General features: G+C 48.6%; 1 protein-coding gene across 1 annotated transcript; it reads left to right on the top strand.

Annotated features, from left to right (window-relative positions):
* NAA60 (N-alpha-acetyltransferase 60, NatF catalytic subunit) lies at positions 1-17,042 on the top strand. Its single transcript, XM_053991632.1, has 6 exons — positions 1-137; positions 11,057-11,172; positions 12,266-12,395; positions 13,570-13,666; positions 15,904-16,138; positions 16,866-17,042. The coding sequence occupies exons 2-6, from the start codon at positions 11,063-11,065 to the stop codon at positions 17,020-17,022; spliced, it is 729 nt and encodes a 242-aa protein (XP_053847607.1). The 5' UTR covers positions 1-137; positions 11,057-11,062; the 3' UTR covers positions 17,023-17,042.
* The last annotated feature ends 1,595 nt before the right edge of the window (positions 17,043-18,637 follow it).

Genomic DNA, 18,637 nt, shown 5'->3' with positions numbered 1-18,637 from the left:
CCGCCGCTAGCCAATGGGGAGGCGCGTTACTGCGCGGTGCCCGGTTGAGGAAGTGCCGCCGGTGTCCGTGCCCGGCGCTCCTCCGTCCGGTTCCGCCGCCCGGGATGTGCTGAGGGCGCGTCCGCCGCCCCTCCCAGGTGAGCGGGGAAGAGTTTGGGGGGGTCTCTGTGGTGGGGAAGGGGGCTGGTGTTGTCATGGCGGTTTCGCCCGGGACGGGCCCGGGCCCGGCACAGTCGCCATGGCAACCCCGGTCCCCCCGCCCGTAGATCGCGGCGGGTCCGGGGCCCTGCGGATGTGCTCCCGTCCTTCCCGATGACGGAGAGTTCGGTGCCATTGTCGTCGCCCGTGTCCGTCTCCATTTCCTCTTTCGCGGCCGGATTTCCCGCGGCAGGCCGGGGATGTCGCGTCCGGCCGGATCCGGTGCTCCCCGCGGGCCGAGCGGAGCTGCTGGGCTTTGCTGGGCTGCGTTTGTTGACGGCTGCGTGTTCTGGGGGGGTGTTGAGGCCACCAGCGTTGCTGTGTCCGGCCGGCAGCTCAAACGTGTGGCGGCCACTCCACTCGTGTTACAGATGATTTCCGTATCCCGCTGCAGGCTGCCTCATGTTGAATTACCTTGCCCGTGTTGAGTTTGAACTCGGCCTGCTCCGTCCTTTGTTTATCCCGATTTTGTTGTGCTCGAGCAGCTCCCAGCCCGTTCTGGGTGATCTTGCTGAGCTCCTGGCCCTTGGCCACGCTTCCTTCCCCTCTGGTGTTTAATTCACAGGCACATTAAACGTCCGTAGTGCCTCAGAGCAGACTCTTTGACACGGATCTTGCCCCTCTCTGTTCTCATAATTCCTCCTTTGCTGCTGGGCCACAGATGTTCTCACTGAGCCTGGCTGCTTTTCCCCCTTGCAGTGCTCAACACAAATTTTGCATTCCTTCCATCTCCATTCCTTTTTTTTTTTTTTTTTTTACAGTTTTATTTGGCTTTTGGCATTGTGGGAGCTTTCTGCAACTGCCAATAGCTTTAGGTTTTACCATCCTGGAGATCTGTGCCCTGTCCCAAAGGATCATCAGCCACTTTTGCATTTCTGTTCCTCTCTTCTTCCATCTAGTTGTTATGGACCTGCTGAATGGACTCTCTTTTCACTGTGGATTCATCCTAAATGATTTTAATCTAATTAATTCTTGTAATTAATTTCTTTTAATCTGCCACAGACTCTCCTTAGTCCAGGTTAGTATCCTCAGAAGTCTTTATGGAGGACACTTGTGGGAGCATTTTGGCAGCACTAGAGCATGGTGTGTTTTCAGATTATCCAGTTGTCTGTTGGAATAAACTCCAGCAGTGTCTCACAAGCGAGGTGAAAAAGAAATCAAACAAAAAATAACCCCAAAACCCCAACTGCTGGGTCTGTCCCAGTGTGTGATAATTAATGTGTGAGCTCATTTCCAAAGATAAACCTGAGCAGCCTCACCCCCTCAGAAGCACTGACAGGACCAGGTTTTTAAAGCAGGTTTTCCCTGGCAGGTTAAAAAGTAGTTCTGTAACATGTGGTAAACTGCTCAAATTAGTGTTTCCACACCTGGTGGCAAAGGAGAAACATTTGTTAGTGGTGCTGGGACAATATTTGCTCTTTGAAGCTGCTGCTGTTTCTCTCAGCAGATTGTTTGATGTGCTTAAGGCAAATTGGCCTCTCGTGTCTCGTTGGGAAGTGGCTGTCCTGTGAATGCCTCTTAAAACCTGTGGCATTCTTAATTTTCACTTCTTTCCCTGAACCAGTGTCAATCATCCTGACATCCAACTCCTGTTCAGACTGGAGTTGGATGTGATGAAACATTGTGGGAATTGCCAGTGGAATTCAGAAAATGCTCTTTAGCCAAAGAGCCTTTAACAGAGCATGTGCATTTATTTTTATTAACAAGTCTGGTGCTTTCTCTCATGTCTGGTGTTATTTATTTCCCAGTAGGGATGATCTTTATTTGCATATGGGGATGGGGTTTTTCTCCTGGTGGAGGGTTTTTTGGGGGGTGTTCTGAGTAGAGGGGTTGGGCCACTGTGCTCTGTGAGTCAGTGCTGGGCCTGTCAGCTGATTTGAGCTGGTCCTGCCACCCCAAAAGCCATTCTCTCATTTCCTGCCTCTTTCCCACCTCTCTGGCCCCACCCCAGCCACTCCCAGTGTAATTCATGGAGTGAGAGGTGAAGCTGTGCCTGCAGAGGCTGACCCAGGCTGCACTGCTGGCAACACCTGAGGAATGACAGGTGCACACTCAGGGCTGATTCAGAAATCCTGCAGCTCTGCCTTCCTGCTGATGCCAGGCTGCTGGGCTGGAGGCAGCCCTGGCCCATGGACAGGGATTCCCTTCTCTGACGTGTTCAGGTGCTTTTAAAGAACCAATTGCTGTCCAGAGTGACAGCACAAAAAGCTCTGCCTTAGATCTGCACCTTGTCTACACACTGGGAGGCCAAGTGCTATCCAAAACCATTCTGGGTGGGATCACTCCTGCCTCCCTGGGTTTAACCTGTCACAGCATGTCTGGTGCCTTCAATGCAGAGAGTTGCAGAAAGACTTGGAGCTTCATGTTTCACTCTGCCTCCCCCCATCCACTTTCCTCCCTGCACAGAGGTAGGAACAGGAGCTGCTCACTTTGTCAACATTGGCTTTTAATTAAAATCTGCTCCTCGATTTATTACTGTGGCTGTCAGAGCAGACACCTATGCTAGGATCCATTTTCAATATTATTAGTTTAAAACAGCAGCATGGGGTTTTTGAGTTGAACCTGAGTGTCTCATGCTTGGAAAACTGCTGAAGGAAAGGAAAAGAAAGGAAAGGAGCCATTTGGGCTCAAATTTTAAATCCAGGATCTTGGAGAGATGTTAAGTTTGGGGCACTTGTTTGACAACTGAGGAATGAATGTTCTTTTCAAGCTTTTTCAAAATGTATTTTATTTGAAAGCCCCTTGTTTGCAGTAACCTCTGGACAGTTGTGCTGGTGTCTCCTGTGAGGGTGTAGGTGGAGGGGCTGGGTTTGGTCAATGCTGCTCCATAATGAGGACAGTGTGTAGGAAATGGAGGCAGCCTTAAATTCCCTTCCCCAGGGGTTTGTAGGCTGCATTTCTGGCTGTTTTGTCAGTCACTACAGACATGTTCTGTGTGGCTGTTTATTCTAATTCAGAAAGGGCAGCGGGCCTGCAGGTACAATGGATTTTTTGAGGATTTTTAAATTTGTTTTCTGGAGGAAGAGGTGCCTATTGGAAACTAGCTGTGATTAAATCTCCCCTCCAGCCAGGAACTTGTTGCCAGTGTGTCTCTTTTGTGACCCTTGGGTTTGAACTCCCCACAGTGCCACTGTCACAAAGCAGATTTTCCCTTCCTCGTCTTAACAAGAAAAGATTTAACAGCAAAACCCTCTTAGAGATTCTTGTTTGCCATTCCCAGAGGAATTGCTGTATCTGGGGCAGCAGGAAGCCAGGCCTTGTGCAGTGTGCTTTAGAGACACTTCATTTGGGGACTGGCTCCTGTGAAATCCACGGCTCCAGAAATGTTTCCAGAGCTGTAAGGTGAAAGAACAGCCCAGAAAGTGACCCACATGCAAACCACTAATGCTTTCTGCTGCTGGAAGTCTGACAAGTCCAGCTCCGAGTGTGCAGAAGATCAGGGGTGTGAGTATTAAAGGATTTTCACTAACAGTAAGTGTTCTTTATTTCTAATAAATAACCACTGCTTGCTACACAGGTAGAACTACATTTTGCCTTCTCAATTTTTAATATCCTTTTGGGGACTGTTTCAAATCCTGATCCTTCATGGCAGGAGGCCAAAGTGTTAATGACAGTGATTCTGGGTGTTTGGCTTGGAGGCTTTCTGTGCTGTGGTGTGCACACCTCGATGAGGGCAGAGTGGAAAATTGTGTGGAGCTTTAGACAAGGCACAAATCTGTTCTTAGAACGGTGTTTTCAGCATTTTAGAGCTGAGGAAAAATAGTCTGAGCCATCTGGGGTGAGTCTTTAGGAGGAGGGCTGATTGCCAGGATGGTTTTTCCTGGCTGTGTGTGACAGTGCTGCCTTCCTGGCTGTCAGAGTTCAACGTGCTCTGGCCAAGCTCTTGTAGCTGTTCCACAGGAGGAGGGTGTAAAATCTAATTGACTTGTTTGGTGTATTTGGTGTTAGGTGGGAGTCTGATTGAGCAGGGTGATACAGCAACACACTGAAATCACAGTAAAGCTGAACACAGTGATGGCAGTGTATGGTTGGATCCAAATCCAGGTGCCTGTCCTTGGTCTCTGTGTGCTCAGGAAGGAGTACACAGGTTGAAGCCTGCTTTGCTTCCTTCAAAATTGACTTTTTAAATTGTCCAGTTTTTATGCTTTGGGCTCAGCTGTGTGTATATTCCTGCCATGTCAGTCTGGCTATCTCAGGAAGATGTGATTCTTTTATTAATTGGCTCAGGACACCTGACAATTCACCAGTGCAGATGTCTCATCTCAACCCTAGGTTACCTTGCAGCCTCCCTGGGGCTGAGGTGAATTCAGCCTTCCTTCCAACACATTCTTCCCAAGCTCACTGGGTGTTGCCCTCCTCCACTGTGGGGTGCTATTCAAGCACACTGCCCTGGATGGATTTGCTGGACAAGGCAGTGACAAACTCCTTTCCCCAGAGTGATGTCCCCAAGAGAATCCCATTAGTGCTTGGGATGTGCTTTGGGGGCAGATGGGATCCACATGGCAGGGCTGGATTAACCTGGTGTGTTCCTCCTGTGGCAGCCTGGGGGGCTGTGCTGGGGCAGGTGGTTGACAGGGCAGTTTCCTGCACAGAAAAAAAGCTGCTATTGAAGGAATTTAAATATTGAGGAGCTCCAGGTCTTGAGCTAGTGCACACCCCTGAGTGACCTGGGGCCCACGAGGGGCTTTGAGACTCAGTGCTTTTGATTCTGGTAGAAAAGGCAGAAGAACATGGATCAAAAGGTGTTCTGGGCTGTTGTGAAGTCACATAATCAGAGCCTGCTTCCACCCACGCTACTGTGTTTTTTTTCAGACCAAACCACAGAATCAGTCATTTTGTCCCAGATTTCTCACTAAGAATCTCACTCATCCCAAGCTTCTGCTAGTGTAGGCAATGAAGTGCTGGCAGTTTTGGGCAGCACTCCTGTGGGATGTGCTGAGTGTACAGGGATGGAGGTGAAACGATCAGTGTTCAGTGTGTGACCATGAGCTCCAGGCTCTGTGGCTTTGCTCAACAAAGTGGGAATGAGGGGAGCTGTACCTTGTGGGGTTTGTGTGCTGCCTGTCCCAAGTGAACCCCTGTGGCATTCCTAGAAGGAGCAGGAGCATTAAATGGATAAGCAGAGTGTAACAAATGCCCTGTCAGGTGTGCTTGCATTGCACACTGGGGGTGTTGGTGCAGGCAGCACATTTGCCCCAGCTTCCAGTTGTGCCTTTAGATCCATAGGGACTGGTCTGATTCCAGGTAGAGTGAAGAGATTTGCTCCTCACTGACATTATGTGAGCCTAAGCAACCTGATTTAAGTTGGGTTAAACCCCAAAGGGTCTTTCCAACCTATGTTTTTTTATTCTATGACCATACTTGAAGTAGTACTGTGAAGCTGTCAAGCCAAGTATTTAAATATCTTTAAAAATTTGGCTCCTGTTGCTTGGATAATGTTGCCCTAAGTCCTGGAAGTGCCTCTTTGAGATTCTTAGTAATGAATCCATAATGTTCTGAAATCCAGTTGCACTTTCATTGTAATAAATGAAAGGCACTTGGTGACAGAGGTGTCTGTGTGAAACATTCCCTGTGAGACCAGTAACCTAAAAACTCAGTAAGCTGAAAATGAAATGCAGCAGGGAAATCTGTACTGCTTTGTGGAATTAGACTGGTTCAGACTGAATGGTTTAATGTAAATCAAATCCCCAGTGCCAGACAACACAAGGTAGAGAGACTTATAGCTGTGAAAAATCCTGCTCGTGTTCTGGAAGATAACAGCAGACTTTGTGGCTGTTTTGGGTACTGTGGTGCTCAGTCACAGCTAAAATCCTGCATTTTGGTAGCTTTAAGATTTTCTCTGGGCTTTGTTTGATCCTATTTACTTACAAGTGAGAGAGGATGCTAAATGTTATTAATTTTTCTTTCCTGGAAATCTTGTGTTACCGGGATCTGAGGATTGTCCAGATGGCGACTGGAGCTGCAAACAAGGATCTGGTGGTGACACTGCAGCAGACCTCTGGTGTGAGGGAGCCAGGCACAAGGAAATCCATCTCTGTCCCTGTGTGCAGATCTCCCAGGGAGTGTCTGTAAAGTGAAACAGAGGCACTGTGACATGTCCTGCAGTGCTGGGCAGGAGCTGACAGGACAGGCCAGCCCCGTGCCCAGTGCATTGTTTGGTGTCACTGCCCTTCCTCTGGGACAGCCCCTTCGTGGTGTGTCCTTGCAAGTCATCTGCAGGAACTTAATCTTTTCCTTCTGTGGAAGGACAGCAGATAATCCTTAATAATCCACCAGAAGTGTGCACAAAGTGAATGCTTTGAATTCCTGAAGGTGGAAATCTTCATGCTGAGTCTCAGAGGATCTGCACTGTTTAATGTTGGAGGTGCTGGGACACCCCTACAGGGTGTGCCTGTAGGGACAATGCTGCCTGAATTATGGCATCCATTTATAAACACCCCCAGCCTGCCAGGGCTTCTCTTTATTCTTCCCTGCAGCTCTGCTGCTTTCTCTAGGATGAATTGATCTCAATTACCTTTGAAGTAAAGCAAAAGGTATCGATGAACTTTGATCCAGCTTTGTTTCTGCAAGTGAAGAAGATTCCTTCACTCTGGTTTTTGTGTGAACACTAAATTTAAAGTCAATACATCCCTAACTGGGAATTAGACTTGTAAACAATCCTAGTTGCTATTTGTTTGACTTTAGTCAAACCAAGATTACCTGGCTTTTATTCTGCTAGGAAATTCAGTGATATTTGTTGCTAGATGATAAAGTATTTATTTGGGAATTTAATGAGTTTATCTGCTTGGAAGCTGAAATCAAAATAAAAATTAATGAAACCAGCATCTTGTTCACTGTTGAAATCCAACTCATTTTTGCAGGATGCACAAGGCAGAAACATTGTTAAAACATGTCTAACAGTGCTAAACAAGGGAAATCTCAACTTGTAGAGCCACTTGGCCAGGTTTTTGTAGGTATGGAAGTGCTGAAGGGATTTTCAAACATGTTTAAGCAGTTGTCTGCCAAAGCATCAGGCTTTATCTTTCATTTGAACACCCTGCTGGATTGAGAGTGCTGGTTCTGTATGGCTGCATCTCTCTCTAGAATTGTGATCTTACGTAGATTGTATTATGATTTTTTTTTTAAATACAGGAGCTCTAAGAGGGAATGAAAGCATCCTGCTCTTGAGAAAAGTGGAGCTGAGGTGTCTTAGCTGTGAAGCATGTGGTCCATGTAAATAAACTGTTCCTGCACCTGGCTCTAAACAGGAGCTGCTCCTTCTCAGTAGGATCTGGAAGCGCTGGTGGTGGCAATGGCAGTGCCTGTACTTGGCTGCATCGTGCTGAGTGAGCAGGGACAAGCCCCGGAGGCCCAGCCATGGCTTGGGCCAGTGCTGGAGCCAGAGGCTCTGCTGCCTTTTAGGCAGAACTGGGAAATGCTGTTCTTTAGCTCATTGTAGCTAGAGCTTAATGATTCCAAAGATTTATGACATCATTTTAAAATAGCAAGTTCAGGCCTCACAATGCACTTTCATTTAAAATTATATGTCAAGTTGGCTTATTTAGTAATGCATTTACTATTTCTTTTCATCCAATTTCCATTACTGCTAAATATTTGTCATAAGAATTTCACAGGTTCCTTGGAGCTACGCAATTTACCTGAGGCCAAAACATTTTGCTAGATTTGTTTCAATAGAGCGAGGCAGAAAACTAGTAAAAATGCTTAAAACTTTTATGCTTTCCTGTATTTTTGAAATGAATTTGTTATGCATTAATATCTGCAGGTTTTAGGTAACAAAGGGAATTACATGCTCAGTTTTTAGTTCTACTTGCTCCTGAGTGCAGTATTTTGTAAGAGGGTGTCCTCTGAGCTTTTCCAATGTTTATCTGCACTATCCCTTTGTAAGCATGAAATGTTAAATAAAATATGAAATGTTGGCTCATTTTCTAATCCTCCTGAACAAGTGCTTCCTGTTTGGAGAGAAGGGTGAGGTCACTGTACCCCCAGGAGGGGGGACAGTGGGTGATGTTGGCCATGTTGCCTCCCAGACCGTGGCCATAGTGTGAACCAAAGGCTGACACCTGAGAAAAAGATATTAAAAGAAATAAGATAACTTCACTTTGGCTTTCCAAAGTGGCTGTGGACACCCTTGAATTAACCACATGCCCCTGGAGCCTGCATTTGGCTTCACAGTAGCCACCATTTGGTCTCAAAGGTCACAACTTGTGTTGTCAGTGTTGCTGCCTCTAAACCCCTAAAGGCCCTTTTAACTTCCAGGGTTTTGCTTTACACTGATACTGTTTTTGTTTTATTTTGTGCTTTCAAACATGTATTTTGTCCTCTTACGTTGACTCCAAAGGTGATACGTAGGTCACCGTGTTGGCTGAGACTTGAGTTCAGGACTTTGGCTGTGCTAAGGACAGCATTGCCACAGGCTGTGCCCAGGGCCAGGACCTGCTCTTGGGGGTTTTTCCAGGTATCTCAGAAGACCCAGAGGCTGTCACCTGGGTATGAAGGGAATTTATTTGCTTGGAATTTCCTCTCTCTTGCTCATAGCAGCCACTTCCCACAGCTCCTCCAGCAGCAGTGACACCTGGCCAGGAGGAAGGGGCACAGCTCTGCTCTCCTAAACCCCAGTGGCAGGACACAGTGCCAGACAGGTGTCCCAAATGTCCTTTAAATGTGCTGGAGCATCCTGGATTGAGTCCCTGCAAACACAACCAGCCGTGGGTGTCTGAATTTGAGGGGAGGGGGATTATTCTGTTCAACAAAACAGTCATGGATTACTTGATGGAGCCTGGCTTCAGCTCCAGGATAATGCGTAATGCTTGCCCAGCTCTTTGAGAACATGCTGTTAAATACACATGGACTAATCCTCATAGGAATGTGTCCTGTGCTGCCCTGCCTTTTCTACTCACTAGCAAAACCATGGCCCTGGCATGGTGGTTTCATTTCTCTCTGATTTATTAATGCTGAGAAGGGGCGTTCCCTTACAGGAGTATTGAAACTTTGCAAGAAAAATGATTCTGTGGTGTGTCACAGCTCTGAAATGGCTCAGCAGAGGATTCAGCAGGGGTGGGGGAGTGAGTTTGGGGTCCACAGCATCCAGAACCAGTGGTGTGGATCAGACAAGCCTCAGCCAGCAAATGTTTGTCCTTCTTTCTTCAGGGTCCCATGGGGTGAAGCTGAGGCTTTTTAAAAGGTCACCAGAGGCTGGGGGTGGGGAGTGTGTGCACCACTGTGACAGGATACAGATTCCAAGTCTGGCCTCTGAGGGCTTGAGCCAATTCTGGGACTGTAAAAGAAGTTCTAAAGGCAGTGAGGAGTGCAGGTTTTGTAGGGGCTTATGTTGTTTTGAAACTGACACCTGGACCTGGACTGCTCAGTAAACAGGCAGCCACAGTCCTAGAACAGGCTGGAAAATAGCTGTGATGCTTTTTAAGGAATTCTTTGGAGAGGAACAAGTGATCCATTTCTGTACAGAGTGACTGTAACTGCCAGAGTAGAATCATAGAATATGCTGAAGGGAAGGGACCCATCAGAATCACTGAGTCCAACTCCTGGCCCTGCACAGGGCAACCAGAGAATCCCACCATGTGCTTGAGAGCTTGTCCAAGTAAGTTTAGTAACTTAATAATTTATAAATTAATTGTGAAATTGTATATTTGGCAAACTAAAATTGCCCAAACTGGCAATTGTAACTTTGCCAGTTACAATACTGGTGTTGAAGCTGCTCAAATGGCATATGCAGTCCAATGGGGGGTGTTTTTAAATCTCTTCCTTGAGCTCTGAGCTTTAAATCAAGAACTCTGGCGAGCTGAGCATCCCTTTTCCAGGAGGGCACAGACAAACATAGCTCTGTGCAGCTTTTCCCTTATAACTTGGCACTTTGAAACCAAGACTCAAGACTCTCAAAATTGGGGGAAAAAAAGTAAAAACTTTAAGTAATTTGTTTTTGTTGAGGGCGGTGGCTTTGGTTTTTAAAATTTGCATCCTGGTCTGGTTCTTTTACCTGGGAGGGTCGGAGTGAGAGAGATGAAGGAAACGACTCCTATCTCCACTCACCTTGTCTGTCTCATGTGGGGCTTTGTCATGCCTAAAATGGGTTCTCCAGTCATCCATCAGTGCTACAAATGCTTTTACAAGCACTTTACAACCACTTGCTTCTTTCCCTCTGATGTTGTTAAAAAAGGCCGAAGACATTGCAGCAAGTGTTGTGTTCATGCTCAGCAGATCGTGGCAGGGCTATGGAGAAAAGGTATCCTGGGATTTCTGTCTCTGAGCGCTCTGTGCTGGGCTGGGAGGAGCTGCGGCACACAGGAATGAGGGGAAGTGAAACTAGATCTCATTTCACCAGCATAGGTTAAACAAAATGAACATTTTAAAGACTTGGAATCCTCTGCATATGTACTCACTGGAGATGCCAGGGTTGTGCAAGAGGACTTTCTAAACCTTCCTCTAGCAGTGCTTCCTTTTTAAGCTGTTGGTTCAGTTTTGTTTTAACAAAATGTTGGTCCTGCACAGACGTTTGAAGAGCTTCATGCAACATAAGGTACACTTGGCACACTGTTGGCTCATTTAATACTCTTTTTGGAAGGGCTGGTGGCCACGTGCCCCTCGCACACAGTCACCAGACTGTGCTCCCAGGGATGGGGCTGGATATGGGGCTGGAGGGATGGGTCAGGCTCAGCTGCAAGCTGGGCTTGCCCCGTGGCCAGCACAGCTTTGAGTTCCTTCTCAGGTCAGTGTTGTTGTGTTTTGCTTCATCTCCCCTGAAAACTCACTTTCCTGGGAAATTCCTTTATCCATAAGCCCCTCCTGGTGCTGTTGGATCAGACCCTGTGTTCCATCCCTGCTCTCGTGCTTCCTTCCCCTGCAGGCGTGAATGACAGAGGAGGTGCCCCCGACTGCACTGACGGATGTGAACCTGCGCCTGCTCTGCCACGATGACATAGACACAGTGAAACAGCTCTGTGGAGACTGGTTCCCAATCGAGTATGTGCCTGCTTTGGGGGGCAGCTGGGGACAAATGGGGTGAACCTGTACTGCCCCTCCAGGCTTTTGCCAGGACAGCAGCAGGTTGGGAATCTTCTGTGCACTGTGGTGGTGTTAAAGGTCCTTTGCTGCCTGTCCTACAGCATGCTGTAGTCATCAGAAACTTCCTGTGTGCAGATTTTGGCAGGAAAATGGGCTTTGCCATTAAAGGGATGGATCACCTTCTTGAGAAAGACTGAATGAGGTGGGGAAGGGCAACACCTCCAGGAAAAAGGACAGCATCCCTGTGCTTGTGAAAGGAAGTTGTGTCCTGGAGCCTGGTGCTGGGACAGCACCCTCAGAGCCAAACCGAACTGACACGGAGCTGTTCCCAAGGGGCTGCTCTGATTGTCCTGGGGAAACTGAGCAGTGCTTCCCTTGGATCACTGCTCCTCCCATAAAGCTGATCTCAGCCTGGCCCAGCCCAGCTCCCCAGACCCACATTTGGTCAATGCCCATGACTGCACGAGCACAGGAGATTTTCTGTCTAAAGCATCCAGGGAAACCACAGCTGTAGACTTCATGGATTTTTAACTTTAGCTTTGTGAAGAAGGTTTATAGAGAATTCTAGCAGATTGTAATGAAGATTGAATAAAATGTAACAAATCAGCAGAAGCATAATATTTTGAGTTTGTAGATTTCTTTTAAAGGCAAGACATGCTGAACTCTCATTTGGAAATAAATGAACTTATAGTAGTTTCCCTTTAGTAGCTGCAGAAGGAGGAGGAGAACTGGAGGCTGGTGATTTTTTTTTTCCTATCAATATGCAGAATTTCTTTTACATGTGTATCAAATAATGAGATCCTTACGCTCTTAGATGAGGGCAGATGGATCTTGCATTTAAAAATAACTTGGTAAAGAATGGATATGAAAGCTCTGGGCAAAGACTGTAAGATGAAAATGTGATTCTCTTAGCAAGGCAGGAGGCCATTACATGATGAAAGAATCCATGGCACTAAATGGGATGCAATGGGTGTTTCTAGTTGAGGAGTATCTAATGCCTGTTCCCGTGGGCTTGCAGCCCCAGACATTCCTGTTTCTGGTTCCTTCCCAGGTACCCTGACTCATGGTACCGAGATATCACTTCCAACAAGAAGTTCTTTTCCCTCGCAGCCACATACAGAGGCTCCATCGTGGGGATGATAGTGGCAGAGATCAAGAGCAGGACCAAGGTGCACAAAGAGGTATGTGACTACCCTGGGCCTCAGCAGGACAGAATCCAAGCCCTACTGTGGGGAATGGGGACAAATAAAACAAATAAACCTGTTTGGGGTGGGGTTTTCCCCTCCCCTGTTCAGACACTTGGTCTGAGTTAATGTAAGGAATGAAGCACATGATGATTTGCAGCTAATGGAGCAGGGTGGGTGAGGTACCACAGAGGCTCTTCCTGCTGGAGCATGGCCCCATGGGGAGCTGAGGGATCAGATCCCTGGCCATGGCTGGTGTACCTGTGGGAGCACAAAACTCTTTTTCATTAGAGCTTCCTTAGCTGTACTGGGTGAGTCACCCTGGTGACTTCCTGCAGAAACTCCTCCCTTTACACAGTCCCTGTCCTGAGCCCTGAGGGGAGCTAACCTGTCTGCAGAGAGATAACCTGGACTTGAGGGATAACAGAGCTTGGAGGCCAGGAGAGACGGTCCAGTGCAGCAGAGAGGGAAAGAAGAGATGGTCAGTGAAGACAGCATGGGAGAAGAGCACAAAAAAAAGCAGGGGCAGTGCAGGAAGTGCCTAACTCCTGGAAGGCCCTCAGTGATGTGGTTAAACAATAATCCCAACATGAACAGAGTAGCACATGGGTCTCTTCACCTCAGCTGTCTGGCTTCATCTCAAAGCTCATCAAAGTCAGAAGCTGCATCTTCAGCAACTTCTACAAAAGGCCCTTGTTCCAGCCAAGCTGAAAGCCAAGGGCTTATTCAGGCACTGCTCTGGGCAATTGGGCCTGTGGAATGTGCTCCTTGTCCTCCCCAGCAGTGCAGAGATCTCCAGCTGACACAGCTCAGGTGCAGCTTGCAGGCCACGAGGACTGGGTTGATCTAAACACTGCTGGGTGGCTCCAGAACTGGCACTTTGAATCCTTCTGGCAAAGAAAGCAAGGATGTTCTGTCCCTAAAGCCACAAATAACATACATAGGTAGGAAATAGCATGGTTTGTGTTCTGCCTCTGGGAGGATGATGTGAAAATAGGAATAGCCCCATGCTTGGATATGTTAACTCCATCCCAAAAGCTTCAGCTAAGACTGTTCAGTTAACAGAAGTGTCCTGCTTCAGCCTTGTTTTCAGGTGTTCCAGTACAGGGTTCATGCTTTCTCCTGTGCCTCCCCAGGTACCCTATTAAAAACCTGTCCTATCTCTATGCAGGATGGAGATATCCTCGCTTCCAATTTTCCTGTGGACACTCAAGTTGCTTACATCCTAAGTCTTGGAGTGGTGAAGGAGTTCAGGAAACATGGAATAGGTAAGATGCTGCTCAGTGCCAGCTGTTGGTGTATTTGCCAGGTATGACTGAAGGAGCTCCAGTATCCCCCTGCAGTATCCCTGTGGGAATGGGAGAGGGTTACCTGTGACTGTACCAGCAGGTGGCATAGTGCAGGTGCACTGGGAGGTTTTTACTGGTGTGGGCACAACACAATGTGCAAATATTTCCAAAGAGCACAGGCTTTGTCAGTCTTGTTCGCAGAGGCCAGCTGAGCACACCAAAAACTCACACTGGTGCTGCTGAGGCTGTCTGAAAGTGTAAGAACTTCACCCAGAAGGAGAGTTTGAAATTATTTTCTTTCTGCGTATCAGCAGACTGAACCCTGAAGCAGAAAACAGAGCTGCTTTTAATCTTTCATCTTCAACAGATAGAACAAACTGTGAGAAAACCACAAAGGGAACTGGAAAATAATGTAACTTGTGCCTGATTAGTTCTCAAATGTACAAGTCAGCTCTGAATGTCTGCTGCCACATGCAGCATTCCTGCAGCCATGTGAAATCCTGGAGTCAGAAAGGCTTTCTCTCTGTTTAGAGCAGTTGTGTTCTGTCCCCAAGTGCTGCCCTTCTGGTGCCATGTCAGGCAGGATGTGGATCTCTGATCTGCAGAAGGGAATGGGCCAGGTTTGGCAGCGTGACCCAGGGGTGCACACCTGGAGTCTCTTCAGTGGATAGGGGTATAACTCAGCACCTCCAAGTCCTCCCTTCTCCCCCAGGCATGTTTGGAGAGGTATAAACCTAGAGGATACATAAAGAAATGACCACAGAGTCCTTGGTGAGAGCTTAAACCTCTCATCTTCCATTAAAATGCCACTGGAGAGAATTTAAACCTTCCATTAAAATGCCACTGGAGAGAATTTTCTAGTACAGAGAAGAAAGTGGTAGCACAGAACGATCACAGAGGCTGGTAAAGAGATCTTTCTGTAAAATTATGGTGGTTTTCAGTCTCCTCCTAATTTCCAAATCTTACGTTTTTTCCCCAGTTCTATCTTGCTGGGATTTTCTCCTTTCAGAGTCAGTATTTCCTGTATCCATTCCATCTGCACAGCGTGTTGCTGTCCTCTCTCAAAAACTTAGAGCTTGCACCTGTAGCAACACAACCTAAAAAAAGCTGCTGCTGCTTTTCCTGAGACCTTTCTGTTGAGTTTTTCTAGTGGTATTTGAAGCTGTAGCCTTTCATGCAGGAGGCTCTTCACTCCAGCCATGCTTCTGAGCACTAAAGCACTGATTTTCTCTGATTTTTGTAAAAGTGTTTGGTTTCTAGTTCTCTGCTGTTCTTAAACCATAGGACAGATGGATTTCTGTGAGGTACAAGTCTGGAATATCTCATAACAAAATTGAACTGCTCTGCTGTTGATGTCTCAGTGGATTTTTGGTCTTGACTGATATAGATTCTCACTAAGTATCAAGAGAACGTGATGTCAGTGCTGTTGACTTCTGCTCTGAAATCCTGTGGGTCCTCCAGGGAGTCCTCCAGGCCCTGGGGATTGTGGAACAGCAGCAGCCATCTCCCCTGAGTGTTAGTCAGGCTGATTCTTTAGCCTGGTGTTACCACACCTGCTGGAAGAAGTTCCCCTGCAGGTTCTGCTGGGTCCTTCATGCCGTGTTGAGGTGGTGTGGGTGAACCCCAGGTCTTGTCTCCTGGGGCTGGAGTATCCTCTGTACCTTTCTCTGTTTTTTTCTGCTGGCTGCAGCAAATCCAGGTTGGATGAGGCTGTCTCCATTCCTCCTTAGAAGGTATCTTAAAATCCCAGCAGTTCTTAGATTTTGATTCAAGTTCAGCAGGCACAATACAGTAACCTGCTTGTGAAGTCCTGTTTTGACACTCTGCTGCATCAAATGGTTTTAAAATAAATACATGTATGGGGTGGAACTGATACCATTGAAAATGAAACTGACCTTCCCCAAAGCCAGGAGTTGCTCTGCTGGGGATGGGCAGTATTGTCAAAGTTCTGCCTCATCCTTGTGGTTATTGAGTCAGAGGTTTGTGTCTTTAAAATCTCTGGGTTTGGAAGCCGTGTTCATAGGTGAGACCATGTATAGAAACCATGTAGAAGGTCCTGTGAGAACTGGGTGGGATTTGGGGTCTCCAGGTGTGTGCAGCAATCCCTGATGAGCAATCCCTGGTGCAGGAGGGCTCAGCTGGGCCCCACACACCCTCACACTGAGGGTCCCTGGGGCTGCACACACACTGTGATCCTGCTGCCTTCTCTTCAACAGGTTCCCTCTTGCTTGAGAGTCTGAAAGATCACATCTCCACCACTGCCCAGGACCACTGCAAAGCCATCTACCTGCACGTGCTCACCACCAACAACACAGCAATAAACTTCTATGAAAACAGAGACTTTAAACAGCACCACTATCTCCCCTATTACTACTCCATCCGAGGGGTCCTCAAAGATGGCTTCACCTACGTCCTGTACATCAACGGCGGGCACCCACCCTGGACAATCTTATATCCTTTCCCTGCAGGCTGCTGAGCAGAGGCCAAACCCTGTTTTGGGTTAACAGGAGCAGAGTGTGGGTAGATGTGGGAACTGAAACCTGCTCAGATGTGGGTTTATTCTGAAGCTGGAAGGAAGGAGATGTTAGAGTTACTTGGTGTAGGATGGTTGGAGCAAGTTGGATGCCAGTGAGAGCAAGTGCTGGTGTTAGGCCAAAGTTCTGGGTGTGCTTTGGCTTGTAGGGTGCAGGATTTAGCCATGAACAGGGCAGAGAAACCCTCGGTCTTGCTTCCTGTGACCTGGGATCCCCTGTGAGCCTGGGCTGGCCTGGCTCTCAGCAGGCTGCTCCCACACTGACTTAGAGGGTTTGTTTCAGGTCAACGGATCACGGAGAAGAAACTTGATCCTTCCTGGGTGTAGCTGGTCTGTTCCAAGCTCCCTGGGCAGGGGGATGGACTGCTATCCTCACAGGATCTTCTGTGGAGTGCAAAGGGAACTGCTTAGGGGAAGTATTTCCTACACCAGCTGGAGCTGCCATTCCCAAATTGCCATCCTTTACAGGGCAGAGCAGACCTACTTTTGATAGAAAGGTGGAGGCAATGATTGGAAGGAGCAGATCTGACTGAGCTGAGCAGCTTCCGCTGTGTTGGGGTCCCTGCAGGCAGGGCAGGTCCAGGAGTGATTTATGTTCTTTGCTAAGTTGCAGTGTAAGTGTTGCTGTCCTTAACTGGTGGCCACTGACTACCTACAGCACATTGGCTCCACACTAGCCAGCCTGAGCCCGTGCTCCATTCCCCAGAGGATATACAGACAAGCCCAGAGCCTCCTCTGCAGCCTCCTGCCCTGGTCTGGCATTTCTGCCAAGAGCAGCATCGAGTACAGCCGCACAATGTGACGGACTGGGGGAGCAGTGAAGTGCAGGTGGGTGCTGGGTTCAGCTTCCTTCCCTGCCATGGCCACTGTTCTGGGAGAGATCCTGGAGCGAGCTCATCTGCTGCTGTGGAAGGTATCTGGGCATGGTTGTGCTCCACCCAGCAGCTGAACTCCTGCAGGTTTCATTTGAAGGGAAATAAAATTCTGACCTTGTTTATTGGAGCCCAAGCCCCAACAGCAGTGGGACCTGCTGTCCCTTTCCTTTTCCCAGCTGCTGGAGCAGAGTGCAGGATCCACAGTGCCTGAGCCCTCAGAGTCTCAGCACAGTAACCGGAGGCCCCAGTGCTGCCAGTGCCATTGCACGTGTCTGACGTTTCCAGAACAGTGGCTCCCCAGGACACCTTCCCTAAGTGTTTCCCTAAAACATCTGCCCTCTTTTCTTTCCACAGGATTGTTTCTCCTTCCACCTGACACCCGGCTCTGCACTGGTTCCAGATGACAGCTCTTGGCCGGTGACCCAGCCCCAGGATGGGACTCCCTGTTCCACAGGGACTGGCCTTTGGTAGAACTTCCCCCTGGGGCTGCAGCCCCGGCTCCCCACGTGGGCTGGGCGGGCCTGGCTGTGCGGCAGCCGCGGGCCCTCGGCGCCACCGCTCCGTGTGCATGTTGCACTGTCCCCGCCACTTCCCTCGCCTCCGGTTTGCTCCTCCCCATACCCGGGATGTCGAGGGGTTCAGCTGCTGCTCCCGCTCCATCCACAGCTGCTGAGAGCAGCTGAGGGAGGTTCATGGATCTGCAGTGAGGAACCACTTAAATGGACTGGGAGAGCCCTGGCTGCCAGGGCAGAGGCTGCCCTTGTTGCCGGGGAAGGGGGCAGCTGGGGCAGGGGAAAGGGAGGAATGGGAATCATGTTTAGGTCCTGCCACATCAGCTGCTGGTGCGTCCTGTGGGTAACTTCCAGGGAGAGCAACTGCCTCGCATGAGAAACTACCCAGCCCCAGCAGCCCTCTGGAGTGATGTAAAAAGAAGCATATAATTCAGGATGCATTCAGGAAGTAGAAGGCAGGGAATGCAATTGCTATTTCATAGTGAAATATATATGTATTATACTGTATAGATCTTTCTGCCTTTGTCCAGGATGGAATGTAGCAGGGGAGGGGAGCTGGCAGTGTAGAGTCTGGACCAGAGCCCTTCTCCCCTTCCTTGGCACCAGGCTGGACTTTGCAGGATCTAGAGGGATGGGATGTGTGCACAGATCACAGCAGCTTTCCCTTGCTGAAGAAGGTGCCCCAGCTGCTCAGTGTCGTGCTTTGAGCTGTGGTCTGGGCACCTCTGGGCTGTGCTGGGCAGTCTCTCATTGGCTGCCCTGTCCTGTCCAGGAGCCTCTGGCTGGACTGAGTAGCTCATGTGCAGCCTGCGTGGAGGCCCCAGAGCTGCAGCCAGGCCAGGGGCCCTGCTATATTCCCATGGCAAATCCCCCTTCCCTGGCCAAGGCTCTTCCCCTGCTCAGCACCATGTTCCTTATTCCAACCTCATTTTTTAACTGGGACTGGAGCAGAGGGATCCATGCCAGAGCAGGGCCTAGATGGGCTGGCACTGCCAGCTGTAGCAGGGGCTGGGCAGGCCCTGGGTGTGAC

The sequence above is a fragment of the Vidua macroura genome, chromosome 16 (genome assembly GCF_024509145.1).
Source record: "Vidua macroura isolate BioBank_ID:100142 chromosome 16, ASM2450914v1, whole genome shotgun sequence".
NCBI classification, from domain to species: domain Eukaryota; kingdom Metazoa; phylum Chordata; class Aves; order Passeriformes; family Viduidae; genus Vidua; species Vidua macroura.
The sequence above is the reverse complement of the archived record's forward strand: the minus strand, read 5'-3'. Positions and strand labels throughout refer to the sequence as shown.